Source organism: Cygnus olor, chromosome 5, assembly GCF_009769625.2.
Source record: "Cygnus olor isolate bCygOlo1 chromosome 5, bCygOlo1.pri.v2, whole genome shotgun sequence".
Taxonomy (NCBI): domain Eukaryota; kingdom Metazoa; phylum Chordata; class Aves; order Anseriformes; family Anatidae; genus Cygnus; species Cygnus olor.
In genome coordinates, this window is record NC_049173.1 from 50131356 (window position 1) to 50146333 (window position 14978).

Below are 14978 nucleotides of genomic sequence, written 5' to 3' on the forward strand. Positions count from 1 at the left end.
GCCAAGTTAAAGTTTAAGTGTCTATCAGGGCCAAGCACTTACTCAGCAGAAAACTACCCCTTTCCCTAATTTCAACATAAATGCAGCTTGCAGGGCATGAGACTCTGTCCTACTTGACCTGGTCCCAAAGGTGAAAGCTTTCCAAAATTCCTTTTGACAGCTGAGTGAGGGCAGTGTCTTGTGCCCTTACTTAGCAGTATTTAAGTGTGTTCAAAGCAGAAGTCCTCAAGTTAGATTTAAGTACTTGCAGCAGTCTAAATTCTCCATGGGATGAAGATTTCTGTATGTGAAAGGAAAAACAAATGTCGTAAGGCTTTGGAAACACCCTAACCCACAGCCCACTGGCAGACATGGGGACTGGCTTTGGGTTTTGTGGCTCGTCTCCCAGGCTGCTGCCCGCTGCGGTGGCTGCAGCCTGCTTTCCCACCCTGGTGCAAGCAGGTGCTCCTTCCCAGCCTCGTGGGGAGGAGGTATGCCGGAGAGAAATAGCTCGTTGGCTGGGCTTGGTCCCTGTGGTTGGACCTTGCTGTGTCTGTGTCGGTCACTGAAGTCAGTCTGCACTGTCAAGAGCTGGGTGAAGAGCAGGAAGTTCTTTGTGAAATGTGTGTGCTTTGCGAGCACTTCTGGTGGTGGGATGGGAAATTGGGTTTTCCACACACAGGCATTCACAGGCTGCACTTGGAAGCACTCACCTTGAAATACATGATTGATGTTCCTACAGGTGCTCTGAGCACTGCTTACGTCTCAAAATGTCATTCTCTAAATAGGCTGCATAAACATCCAAGTAGCTTATTAGTCCCACACTAAGGAGGAAAGGACGTGCATCTGCATGCATGTTTGTGTGCACATCTGCAGCTTCACACCTGTGGTTCTTGATATAACTCCCAACAAAATGTCGGTGCTGGGCGTGCAAGGCGAGCTGCTAGCCTGACACTGGGCAAGGAGCCAAACCTGTCAGCCTGCTCTTTTGTGCCATTAGATTGAGCTGCTGCGTCTTCCTCCTTTGTATTCCTCTACTCAGATCATTAGTGGAAGTTAGCAAATGCACTACTTCAGTAGTCACAGACTCTGCACAGTGCTTAATTGCTTGATAGTGGAGCACAGGAGAGTTTTAAAGTCATAATGACAGGCCCAGAGACAAGCAGGTGGTAACATTTTGCTTTGGATCGCTGCCACAAAGTTTTTATCTTGCTGTGATTTGATAGCATCTCACTGGATACTTTTTTTTTCTTTTTTTTTCTCCACTGCTCTGAAAGCTAGTTGTGACAGCAAGAGGAAATGTCAGAAATGCCGTCAGGATGTGGGATTTCAGGAACGAAGGGGTGACCTTGCCATGGTTACGGGGAGACTCCCCCAGGTTCTCTCTGGAGCACAAGCCTCTGGTTGCAGGTGCAGATGATCTACCTGAGGGAGCCAAAGTCCTGCCAGGGTCTGTGAATTAGCTGATCAAAAGCCCTCAGGAGTCTGCTGAAGCCAGTAGAAGAGAGTCTCACAAACAGGCCCTCAAAGATTTATCTGGTTTATCCATCTCATAGAGATAGAAATGTGCTTTAGGATGGGTGGGGTGAATGTAACTGATCTGAGAGAGAAAGAGTAGAGGTGTGTTTACATCTGAATAATAAAGAAGTTTTGCAAAATGTTTGAGGAGGAAGGTCAGTGTCAGCAGCTACTTTCACAAAAGGTTAGAAAAAAGAGCTGTAGTTTGTTAGTAAGATCCCAGCCCAAGAACTGGATGGTCCCTGACTCAAATACTGTTTTTGAGCACTCTTGGTAATTCTTTGGTGAAAAGTGAAACTCCTAAACCAGCAGAAAACGCAATGTTTTACAGAGGGAAATGTTGAGCACCTTTTAAATTTTAGGCAGAATTTACTGCTGCAAAATTTACCATCACAGTTACTGAAAGCTGAAAGTTGATATGCTCTGAACTTTGTGAGTTTTTTTTTAATGCTTCTTCTGATTTAAAACAAACCTGTTTTTCATAGCAGAATTTTGAGCTATAAATATATATAGGAACTAAAAACGTTTATCATAGACTGATTTAAAATCCCACAGTTTTTAATCAGAAATACTTGTTAGGAGCGCCTTCTGCTTGCATGTACATAAAACAGATTTTGTTAAATTTCTAGAACTCTTTTCTTGAAAATTGTGCCTTTCTTAAAAAATATTTTTTAACGCAGTAGTCATGGGGAAGCCGCAGCTTCTGCTTGCATTGTTTACTTTGTTGCTCCTCTCCTTATCCGCCCACCTTCTACTTCCAAGAGAAAAGGAAGTATTACATTGGGGAGATATGCTATTTTCAATAAAACGAAAGGTTGCTTTGTTTAAAGGAAAAACCAGAAGAAATGATGAATTTCAAACTAAATGAAAACTTGAAGTTATCATCCCAGCCTTTTGTGGATTTGGGGGTGTCAGTGGTTTTTTTTTTGCTTGTTCTAAATGCGTGGCTTATAAATAGAAGACTTCAGGGACACGATTTCATTCCTTCATAATTTTACAACAGCTTTTGTAAGCATTAGTAGAATATATACTTAGATGTAAAAGAAATCTAAATGTGGCCAAAATGACACATTCATATATATTCATGTGTCTTTGGTACGACTGGTAGTAAAGCGGGGATATACCTGTTAGAAACGACCAGCAATGGCTGTTACTTCATGGATGTGTTCCTTCTGTCTACAGACGGCTGCTGAAGAGTGAACTGGGATCCTTCATCACCGATTACTTTCAGGTAGTATTACACGATTTACTTGCTTTAAGATTTGGTCTCTTCAGCTTTTTGGCATACAGAACTCCTTATTACAAGCATGTAGCCTACAAGTTTCATTTCTGTTTTTCTGCAGAAGGTCCTGGAGGTCCTGAATCTTTTTAACATGGACCATATAGCCCTGAGGTTAACTGTATTTATGGGTGCATATGCTAAATTAGGAATAATCTTCCTTTGCACTAAAGAAAGGTTGCTAACAGCCTGCCACGGTCAAGAAGGAATTCGCTTATTTTTTTTTTAAGGATGGGATGCCTATTCCTAGTTTCTTATACTCTATTTCTATAGTGTAGAGAATTCTGGAGTAGATTTTCTGAAACATGGGCCAGGAAAGGGGAAGAGAACAGATAACGGCTTTCTGTTTTGGGGGGGGGGGGGGGCACGGAAGGAAGTCCCTATCAGCAGGAAATCAACCTGGTTACTGTTTGCCTTTTAGTCCTATAAATATAAACGCAATCTATGAAAAAGCAAAAGATGAAGGATGAGGGAAGACCTAATCGATCACAAATCTGTTATTGCCTTTTCCTGATACTGTCCAGATAGACAGAAGTTCACGTGCAACCACATGAAAGCGTGTGTAAGATGATTTTGAGAGAATGCTGATGGCTTTCAGTATTGCAAGTTGTTCAGTTGATTTAAAAAAAAGAAGAAGGAGGCTTCTGAAAACAAGAGGGATTTTTGTGTCAGTTTTATTCCCTTTGAGTAAGAGAGAGAGAATTTCAGTACTTTCTGAAGTGGCTGACACCGCTGTGTAGCGTGCCAATAGTTTAGAAAGGGGAAAAAAAAGACTTGTGTTGTTTCCTATCAGTATTAGATTACTTGATTTAAAAAAATCCCCCCACACTGCGCTGTCAAGTGAGAAGCAAACTCCTGCCCTGGGGGTAGTTATGTTTCGCTTCTTTAGGCCCTATCTGCACAAGTCATTTACTGGAAAGAGGCAGTTTCTGGTGGGACATTTCCTAGAATGGGAGCGCAGCAGAAAGGTGGTGAGCCCGTGGTACAAGCCTATAGTACAGCAGGCTGAAGTGGAAAGCTGCTGCTGCTCCAGCAAGCTTGAATACGTTTGAAATTTTGCACCTAAATATACGTGGCAACTTGAAATCTGAAAATGCTTCATCAGGCACTGAGGTACTGTGGTGTTAGGCAAGGCGTGGAGGTCTGGAATAAGCAGAAAATTTCCAGAGACAGCTTTGTGCGTCTTTAAGACTGAGCAGAGCACAGGGCCGTGCATGTTCCTGAGGGATGCAAGGTGCTGACGCACGACTGTTATCTGGTTTTGAAGATTCAGTGCATACTGGAGAAGGCCTGGGTGGCTTCCAGCACTGACCAGATGCAGCTGCATTGTGTTGCTGTGCAAGACGGGCCCAGGATGCCTGGGGACTGGACGGCTCTGAGCGCTGGGGTTTGGATGAGTTGTTCTCTTCCTTCAGCTTATAGATCTCCAGCCTGTTCTGATCATGCCAGAGCCAGTGGCGTTAACTGATGCTCCTCAGATCTCTTAGTTGTAGAGCTAAGGACTGAAGAGACTGCTTGCTGCTGAGGGCCACGCTGCTGGACCTGCTTTGTGTTGCTCTTAGCAAGCAGAAGGCACCTGAGCTTGTCCTGGGAGAAGGAGCTTATCACCAGCACTGTTTCCTGCAAAAGCAGGAGTAAAAAAAGTGCTCTTTCGCCCCAATGGCAGGGCTGTATTACTTCATTGGAAAGCCACAATCACAATGTATGTACTCAGCACTACGCTGTTGCAGTGGCCTTTGCCTTAGAGAGCTTGCAGTGCAAGGGTTTGGCTGCAGTCTGTTCTGAATTTGTTTTTCTGTCAGTCTATCTGCTCACACTTCTTGAAATACCTCAGCCTATATGTAGTAGTTCAGCTGCAGCTGCTGTTCTCCCACTGAAGTCACTGGGACTAAAATTTATTTTTGGGGGGATTTTTTTAACTCAACTTTAAAAGAAGTAACTTGGCATCCATCTGACTTAGCCTGAAGCAAAACTCTCAGTACTGGCAAGACATGAGACAAACAATGTAAGATAAAGGCTATTGTAGGAAACGAGCTTTTTTCCCCACTCTGAGCTAAGATGCAGGCATATTTCTGATTCTAGACTGAGAGCATGTGCCAGTGGTAAAAGTTACCATTCCCTCCTGAATGCCTTTACTAAAAATCCTAGGGCTGTGGAATGGAGAAAGACTATTCATGTGCTAAAGAAGAGCTGACAAAACTATTTCATTTGTCTGTGGATTCTGTTTCACTGTTGATGCCAGCTGATTTAAAGATATATTGCACCACCAAATGAGCAGAGTTGAATCAGCCTGTTTATTTGGCTGAAAACAAAGGAAAAGGGGGAAAAAAAGGAAATATATATTTTTTTTCTGTTGGGTCAGCTACCTCATTTTGGCTCCCTCTGACATGAGGGAGGTGATGGGAGCAGGTGACCAGGGTGGGGAGAGGAGTGAAATGCATCTTTTGGCAGGAACTTCCTCCTACGTCTCTTAAAGCCTGTCGAGAAACTGTCCTGAGATCCAAATTTACTCTTCTCTTAGGTTGAAATGAACCCTGAAAGATCTGCTCTCATGTGTAACCAGGCAGTTTTAAATATTCTAGCAGCAATTCGAACATCTAATTGGATCATGTAATATTTGGATACAACAAAACGACTTAAATATTTTCTATTTCTTATGCCACAGCACTTGTAATGGAAGCCACTAAGCTCATTTTTGTACAACGCATTTTCCATTGTTTTAGAGTCCTGGCTCTTACATAATGTATGTTTTATACCCATACGAACACTTTTTTGTTTCTTTTCCTAACCATTGATATTTAAGACTAAAATGGAGCAAAGGGTTTTTTTAGTGAGACGAACTGCTTTGGGGATCAATTTGAACTGATTGCTCACAAGCCATTTTCACCAGTGCTCGTGGAAATTACCGATTTTTAGCTCCTGAAGTTGCTAAAGGAATGTTTAGGAATCTGCTGGGGTTTAAGAAGTTGTTCTCTGTGACCAAACCTTCATTGTACCAGAGTCTGGTTTGTATTTGAAAGAGAAATGTAATTCCTACAAGGGTTCTGGTGGAAACTCAGATGTTTCCTTCTCAAGGAGATTTGTGTTTATAAATCTGCTGCTTTAGCAACTCTGTTAGATATACAAGCCATATCCTTGGATCAGAGTCTGAGTGTAAATGCCAGATAGCTGGGGCTCAGCACACTCGGTATTTGTTGCAGATCTGCCTTAACACAGTGCTCCCATGCTCCAGGCTTTCCAGTACTGCATTTGCCCATGTCCTGATGCAATGGTTTCCTGCTGCTGCCAAGGGGCACTTCGCACCCTCTCCTCTCTCTGCCCTGCTCAGTAACCCAGCAGGGCACCATCTGCTCCCACGGCTGGGTTAGCTGGCTGGCGGGTCAGTAAGCTGAGCCGCAGCAGGGAGGAGTCCCGTGGTAAGTGGCTGGGATTTGGAGGAACGTGGTGTACTGGGGACTGGGACTTCTCTGGGGCAGCTGTAAGATTTTTCAGGTAGGCTCCCTTCGTTTTCCTCCTGTCTGACCCTCGTGGTTGCGAAGAAGATTTCTGACATATAAAATCAGCGAGCGTTGGTAAATTGATGCGTTGTCTTCCTGATTCTGCACGCAGCCTGAACCAGCACCTTTGGAGAGGATCAACTGTTTCTTTTCACTCTCTGGGGCTTGTTAATCTTGAAACTCACAGAGGAAAATGGAAATGTTAGCCATTTCACAGCTAACTGCTTTAGCAGAACTGCCTGGTTTGTGCACGTTAACTCCAAGCTGTCTCCCCCCGAAGCAGAGGGACCCCGTCCTTGCCAGGGGCTGCACGTGTGGGCCAGGAGCCTGACGATCCGTTGGCAGAGCGGGCAGCTGAAGAAGGCAAGTTGGATGTGTTTGCTCATTTGCTTCAATGAGAGCTTTGGCATCTCAGAAACAGAAGTGAAGCTATTACATAATTTCCAGCCTGTTGCAGTGGAGGGCCCCAGGAGGCAAGAAGTCTTGACTCAGAGTTAGGCCTGGCTTTCTGTTTACATGCAAAACCATATTAACCACAGTGTACAAGACTCATGTCACTGGGGTGTCAAAGTCAGAATAACAAGATCAGAGCGGATAACTGCAAAAGCAAGCGGCAACAGCCACGGCACAAGCCCTGACCCGAGCCAAAATCGATTTTCTGTCCCCTGCCTTAGCACTGTTAGAAGTGCAGCTGGCTGGGCAGTCAGCAAGGAGCTCCTCTGGCTCCTGTGCCGGGTGGCCCCTTCTTAACCCCCTGCTGCATCCCTTCGCAGGACTCTAGCCCGGCGGATAGCTCTTGATGCTTTTTCTCCCTTGAAAGCCTGCTTTTTAAAGTCGTGCTAGCAGCAGCAAACATCGTGTGTCCCTCTTTCTTGCCCAGTCAAACAGAAAGCTGGCATGCGTGACATTTCTCTTCCTGGCGCCAGGCTCCTATTTCTGCCCGTTTCACGGTAAGGTGAGGAAAGTTGTGCGGGTGTTGAAGTGACTGTGGCTGCTCGGTGTTTGTCCGGCGAGCGCCGGCGGCTGGAGCCCCTGCGCGAAGGAAGGAGGGACCTTCAGCCTGGCGCGGTTTGCGGAGCTCAGCCGTGCGCCTGCAAGGGGCTGTTGGGTCAAGCTGCTCTTTGCTATTGTCTCTCTCTGCTCGCTGGCTGGGAACCCCTGTTCAGGCAGGTCTGCTAATTGCTTCTGCTTCGCCTGGCGCTTTCTAGGACGGAACTCGCATGGAGCAGCTCCAGAGGCTCCGTAGCGACTGTCCAGCTCTCTTAGCAGCTCGTCCCCTTACCGTGAGCCCAGCAGAAGACCTGATCCTGGGTGGCACTGGTAGGAGATGCACCTGCCTTCAGGCCTCGTGCACCTCTGCTCCGTGGACGTGCATGATTCATTGGGTGTTTCATACGAAACTTCCTGCGGGGCTGCACACAGGGCTGTCCCGCAGCGGGGCTCCGTGCAGAGCCATGCTTGTGGCACCCCAGCTGCGTGGGCACGGGCATGGGATTTTCCTGTAGCCGCTGCCAGAGCAGAGACATTGTGGTCTAGGTTGCAGCAGCGCTGCCCACTCGTCTGCCTGGTCTGCTCTCCTTCTTACTCCCTCTGCTTCACTTTCTCTTTTTACGTGGGATTTCTCTTTCAATCTGTATTTTGAGCACGGCTATCTCTATAGTGTTTTTTAGGACATTATATCATTTTTCTCTTACAATTTGTTCTCTATGGAGGATCAAAATGACCTCCCTGTTTCTATCATCATTTTCGCCTCTTTTTAGAAAGAACAAATAGGGCATGCTTCAGGTATGAAATTCTGCAGCTCACAGAGGTTTGCTTTTCTTAAACACTGTAAAAAAACTAGGTATGTGCTTGTGAGCTACTGGCAATAACTGGTTAGAAAATATCAGGTAAATATGTTTGGATTATGCTTTTTTCTCAAATTAATGCCAGAGCATCCAAGAAAGAGTGGCAGTGTGCCTGTAGAGCCTCTAGAAGTGTAGTTTAACGGTAGATTACATAGCCCCAGTTGGTTCAAAGAGGGAGTTTGCATTTCAGAAATGATGAAATGTTTAGATTATAAACCTTTTTTTTTTTTTTTTCCAACCAGCAAAATTAGGTCAATTATTTTGAGTTTGCTCTGGACCAGCGTACTTGTGTTCTAAGCTTTTGTTTCTGATCAATGAATTAGTATTAATTTGTTAATATTAATGTGGCTTTTAAAAGTCATACCGGCCATCTTCAGCTTGGAGAGCTGAAAGGAAAATAAAATTTGTCTATAATTAAACGGGTGTCCAGGTAAACCTTTTTCCCCCCAAGCGTGGTGGCTTATTGGGAAATAGTAATATTTTGTTGATTTGGGAGAATTCTGTTTTGCCTCGCTAAGGCTGCTAGTCACGGTGCTCAGAGAAGATGTGACATCTCCTGTGACAGGTTAAGCTTCCTTGATGTTTTCTGTGGAGCTCTTGTCAAAACCTACTCGGCTGCTGTTGACCACCTTCTGCTCGAGTACACCGCCCGCAGCAGAGCAAGGCACGCTAGTGGCAGGACCGCTGCCCAGAACAGATCCTGCTGGCTCTGCATAAAGGCTTTGTTTTAGCCACATTTATGAGCGGTGGACCTGAAACAGCTATTGTGGTTTTCTGCACTTCGTGAAAACAGGCGGCTTTCAACCTGTACGATTTCACCAGTTCACTTTTACCAGCTGCAGAACACCTCTCTCCAAATGTATCAGCAGCTGCGCTTCCTTGCGAGGGTCATCTCGGGGCTTTGCTTTGCAGGGCAGGTGCTGCAGCGGGAGCAGCGGCGGGTCTGCGGCACCCGGAATGAGCACACAGCAGGGCCGGGGCTTCGCGGTGGGGAGCCAGGGAAAGCTGATTTGGGAAGGGAGGGAATAACTGCCTAGTTAGCCCGTAATTGCATAGAGACGGGAGGTGGCAGCTGAACTTTTTCAGATAAATGCATCCTTCAAGCTTGCATGGTACACGTCTTAACCTGGTCCTGCTTGTAAATGTAGCATTTATTCTTCCTCTCGGCTCTGTGCCCCTATATTGCCTCTGGCAACTGGGGATAAAGCAGTAATGAGGCACGTAACCTAGGCAAGTCTGGTGCAGGCCTCCACTGTGGCTGCATTTATTGAATTGTATTGATTAGTCAGCAAACCGTGTAGGATTTCTTCATGAAAAAACCTGTCTTGCTTGATTCAAGGGGGTAGTATTTGGACTGAATCCATTTTTAAGCCTGTGACTTCAATAGAAAAGACAAAGAAATAACATTTCCAGAAAATTTTCAGATGGGGAGAAGGGAAATGATTTTTTTTTTGTAGTTGATTTTTTTTTTTAAAGTTTCCCTCTTCCATAGGAAAAGGGAAAATGTGAGAGGATGAAACATCTGCAGTAACTGTATGCTGTGGAACTCAACTTTTTCTTAGAAACCCTAAGAATGAGATTATGCAACCCATTTAGCACATGGAAAAAATGAGAGAGATTTTTATTAAAACCATTATAAATTCCTTGCATCGGGATAATGATTAATATATCTGTTTTTAGTTGATAAAACTGTGCTGCCCCTGAAGGTATACAGATGTATCTGCTGGCAGAGCTGTAAAACACAAAAATGACTCTGAAAGTAGAAAGCATCAGTAACGCAAACTTATGACCAAAGTAGCTGGAAAACTGTGTCTACAGTGCTCAGAAAGAGTATGTAAATTGAAACCTAATGTTCTAGTGCAGATAGAGAAGGCATTCATATTTCTCGAGACGCACACAGGAAAATAAGCGTGACATCCTCATATATACTTATATATACCGTTTTATCATGTAATAGTTTAAAATGCCACATTATTAAAGACTAACTGTAAATTTTCCCTGCAGTATATAAGATCTGTAATTACCTGGAGCTATAGGTTGGAAAATAAAGGCTTGAAATATTTTATTAATAAACAGAAAGCATTTGGAAGAATTAAAATGCAATATCACTCCAAGCATTACCTTATCATTCAGGCAGAAAAACATTTACAGTGTAAGTGGCTCTCATTTTTTCTTTTTTCCCCATAATTTTTTTCATTCCAGATTTCTTCCTCCCTCCTTTTTCACATTTTTTCTTTTTTTCCTGGAAAGTCTTCTCAGGCCTTTTTTTGTGTGTGTGTGTCCAGAGCCCGACACATGTAGTTGACACGTAGTCAATTATTTCTGCCAAAGCAATCTAAAGTTTGAATGGAGAGCCCAACAATTTTCGCCTCTCTCCAAAGCCCTTATTTCTGCTAGAGAAAATTTGCAAATAGTTACCTTCCTTTAGCTGGTGCAACGTTTGGAAGTGCTGCAATTGTTTTCACTGCGTGAACATCTTTATCCCCCTGCTGCTGGTGTCACTGCCCAGGAGGCAAGCTTTTCCCAGCCGCCTTCTCTCTTCGGCTTGCCCCATCCTTTGGCAGCCCCTTGCTCCCCGCTCTGGTGGGAACTCGGGCTTTCCATTTCTCTCAACCCTAACGCTCACCCCAGCCCAGGAGTGAGCCTTAGTCAAGGCTCCCAGCCACTGCCTAGATGAAACGTTTCTCACCGACAAGTTCCCCTTGCTCCCCGCAGTTTCCTTTGGCAGCCCGTTGTCACCTCGGTGATGATGACTAAATCAGAAAATAGGCATCTGCAGGGAAAAAAAACAAAGAGTTTCAATCTGCGGATATCGAAAGTCCAGAAAAGTAGGCTTTTATTTATTTATTTTCAGAAGTTTCTGCTGGGCAGGTGGGCACCTCTGTGTGGACGTGGCACCAGAGACCAGAGCCTGCCCTCCTCAACTGGAAACCACGCATGGTCTGAGACTTGGAAGCAGCTGCTTCCCTGTCTGTAGCACTACCAGAGTGCTGTGTTGGCAGCCACTGCATTTTAACCGCGGTTAATGAGAGTCATTTGTACACTATTTGTGAGCAGGTTCAGAAGGTCGCATGCAAAAGTCCTTTGGGCTCCTGTCTCCATGTAGTCGCCTGTGTGCAGAATTGCAATTTTAGCCATGTTCCCGTGCCAGACAGGACTGCTCAGGTCAGCTCTGATTCCTGTGCTGGAATCACTGGTGTTGGTGGATAGGAGACTATGGAAATTTTTAGTAGTTTGACTGTACTGCATGGATAGGATTGCTTTTGCACTTGTGCCAGCGCTAGGGAAGGTCAAAGTCTTGTGACTTGGATGGGCAATTCAAATACAGCTTCATCCTGTGTGATGACCCTAAAGTGCTCTGGTTTTGTTGTGTAACTAATTTAAAAGGAACCTAAATTCTACGTTACTTTGGGAATAAGAGTGTTCTAAATATTTTTGGTTTTGAATTCCAAAAAAACGAGCACTCCTGCTAGCAGGGCTAAATTAGCTTAAAACAAGCACGACCATTAACTGCTTCCCTCTTGGATGCACTGTATGGTATTTAACCATCACTGCTACTAACAGAGTTTACCACTGGTAGAATGGGTGGTCATTCCTCCCTGTGTCATGTCTCAACTCTGGATTCTCATAAGGGGATTCCCAACCAATACAGTGCATCTGGAGATGTTTCCTTACTGGTAGGATGTATGGGGGTGTCTCTTCAGTCCATTAGCCTCAATCTACTTGCAAAAGACTTTTGATTAGACATATTACTTAAAGAAGAGCCCTTCACTTTCTACACATTTCAATGATACCTGATGCTAACAAGTAGGACTTGTAAGTGGAAAGTTTTTTGCTTGTTCTGGAAAGTGAAGCACAAGCAGAGAATATCACAGAGCAATGTTTCTTTTTTTTGGTTATTTTTCCCCCTTCAGCCAGTTTAGTGTAGTTTCTTGTCGTAGGGAGGATGCAGAGGCGTGCTGCTCTCTTTGCTTGGGCTGACTGGTGCTGTGACCTGCTCGCGTATATCATGACCGAACCAGGCTGGTGCGTGGTTACAATGGGAAGCAGCTCTAATGCCCAGAGCAGCAGCACAAGGGCAGGTTTGTGATATGGCAACTGTCAGGAGGCTGCAGCACTGTGGCAGAATATTGTAAAGGCAATGTCCATGGGGACTGAAAACAGATGTGCCTTGCTTCTAGGCTGATAAGGGGGTTGAGAGGTGCAACTTTGACCAGGTTAGCCATTAAGAATAAAAGCTGGAGGATGAACATGAGAGAGCAAGAGACCTCTGAATATTGTGTGTTACCCTGATATTGAATCCTTTCAAAGGCTTTATTTTCTATCAGTATGATCTCTGTGGTGGGAGTGAACCTTCTGGGATGCAGTAATAGCTTGTTACCCTTCTGCAGCTCCTTTCTCTAGGATTCTCAAAGCATTTCAGAATAACTGATTTTTCTCATGCTTTTGGGAGAACAAAAAGGTGGGTATCGTTTTTTTTGCACCAATTTTACATTTGGGGAAATGGGACCTGAATGCCTATCGGATATTTAGAATTACAGATATTAATTAATTAATATCTTGTTCTGTCTGATCCTTGATAGTTAAGACTGTTTAGAAAGACTGTAGCTCCTGCCTCTTTCTTCTGCAGCTTGACACTGCACCCTGAGATGATTCAACTGCTCAATATAGGAAAAAAGAAAAAGGAAAAAAAAAAGCCTCATAGAAAGGGAATAGGTAGGGAAAGACAGAAAGATATGGGAGCTGATTTGGCTTACTGTGCAGGCAAGCAGTGAGCTAGTGGAAAGGAAGAAGAAAGTGGGACTTTAACGTAGCATTGGACCTTTTGATCACCTCTGTCATACGGCTGAGATGTAGCTAATGTGGCTGCACTCTTAGGTTAAGAACCATTTTATTTTTTTCACTCCCTCTCCATGACCCAGGACAGGGTCTTTCCTCCCGCTTTTGGCAAACAGTGTGCAAAACTCACAGTGAGACCAGGTCTGGTGGCGGTGCTGGGAGCAAGAACCGTGGCATGACTAATCGTTGGATAACTGCATGTAAAGTGGGTAACATCTGAAAAAAACACACATTCTTCCATGTTTATTTTAAATCTTGGAAAAGGCAAATGCATGTCTCTCTCTTCTCTCTTGGCAGAACCAGCTCCTTGCGAAAGGCTTGCTGTTTATAGAGGAGAAGGTTAAGCTGTGTGAAGGCAAGTATAGAAAGAAACCCATTTTGGAGTGGGCTCTTGGAGCGCCCTTTTGAGTCGCACTTTAATGTTTGGCCAGAGGAGGTGATTTGCATGTCTGAAATGCCTGCAGCCCTTTCTGGTACTGACTGAGAGGGTCACACAACCTCTTGGGGGCCAGGTTGCACTGCAGTCTGTGCTGCTTATGGGTGGCGGGCTGTTAGAATAACCGTGTGGCTGAAGCCACATCTGCTCTCGTGGTGAAGCCATGGCTGGAGTGTGGGTCCTGAGTGGCATTTGAACCTGAGCTCAAAGCAGTTCTAGGCTGGACATGTATCCTGTTGCAAAACTGTGCTGAGAGCCTTCTGCCTGTTATTTCTCAATGTGATTCGCAGCTCTGCAGTCCGGCCGTTTGCACTCTTGGAAGCATGATTTTGGTTACAGCAATACTGTGTCATTATGCTTTTGAGAGCTGAACCAACAGGCCTTGTGTAAATGTAAAGAAAAAAACGGTCACTTGGGTGGGAATGAAATCCTTCAGTAAAGAAGCCAACCATAGATGAAGTTCTGTTCAAACCACTGGGGCACAGACGCTTGCTACCACAGAGCCTGTGGACCAAGGCCAGCTTGGAGCAGCGACTCTCGGGGGTGGCTGTGGGGGGAGTTAGTCATGTTATGAATGGCTTTGCTCAAGCAGAGAGTGCTGCTCAGAGCACGGCTTTATTCAAAACCGGGCTGCCGTCTGATTTGACCCAGTTTTGTAGCCTGTAGGGAAGATCCCTTGCTAATTGTCAACCTGCCGTATCTGGGTCATTAAATGCCAATAGACGCTTATAATCTCGTGTCATTATTGGTGCTGGATTCCTCCACACTGTTCTTCATCAAGTGAGTTCTCCATTTGGCCAGCACACTGTGGGACCGGACCTTGATGGAGCTGTGCGGTTGCCAGCCTCCTGCTTGGTGTGTGCTTCTTGGCACAGACTCTGTAATGAAGGGAAGAAAGGTAGATTTGTACATTTTCATGAACATGGGTGCCTGTCCTGCTGCTGTCAGCTCCTCAGAAAAGGAGCCATGCAGCATATCGTAGGTTTTGTTTTATGTGTATTCATATAAAATTATTCCAATTTCTGCTTTAGCATGAAGAACATTGAGTTCCAGCCTGCAATAAGCTGAGAGCAGCCCAGAAGTAGTTTGCAGCTGCTCAGGTAGATTGGGTAGGATAAGATTTCCCAGGGAGACAGCAAAACCCCCTTCCTATGCCTCGTTTTTTCCCCCAGTTTGAAGTGACACTGGAGCCATTTTACCTGTGCAAGCTGGCATCTCTGCAGGAGATGACTCTTGTCACCTTTCTTTCACAACACGTAGGCTTGTTCCAGGTCTTGTGGTCTCAGCAACAAGAACTTGTATGTGCTTCTCAGCTTGTGCTCTCTTCCTGGAAAATTTCTCCCGTCCCAGTACTCAATGATGGAATCATGTTCCTGCTGCAGGGCATGGCAATGTTTCACTGTGTCTGTTTTTCAAATCTCATCCTCTTATTTTAATACAATTTTTCTTGATACAGCCTGTCAGAATCTCTTTCAATGCCTGTAGGATTATGATTTCTTGAAGAAACAAACCATTCTCTGTTTCCCTTCAGAAGGAAAAGGAATCTATGCCATTTCATTTCTAGCTCCACATACCAAAGCATT

General features: G+C 44.8%; 1 protein-coding gene across 2 annotated transcripts in view; it reads left to right on the forward strand.

Annotated features, from left to right (window-relative positions):
- Positions 1-14978, forward strand: part of PRR5L (proline rich 5 like) — a 102689-nt gene that overhangs the window by 66751 nt on the left and 20960 nt on the right. For both annotated transcript variants that reach the window (XM_040557258.1, XM_040557257.1), the window contains 2 exons: positions 2680-2728; positions 13257-13314. In XM_040557258.1, the coding sequence (XP_040413192.1) occupies positions 2680-2728; positions 13257-13314 (107 nt within the window). The remainder of the gene's footprint in view (positions 1-2679; positions 2729-13256; positions 13315-14978) is intronic.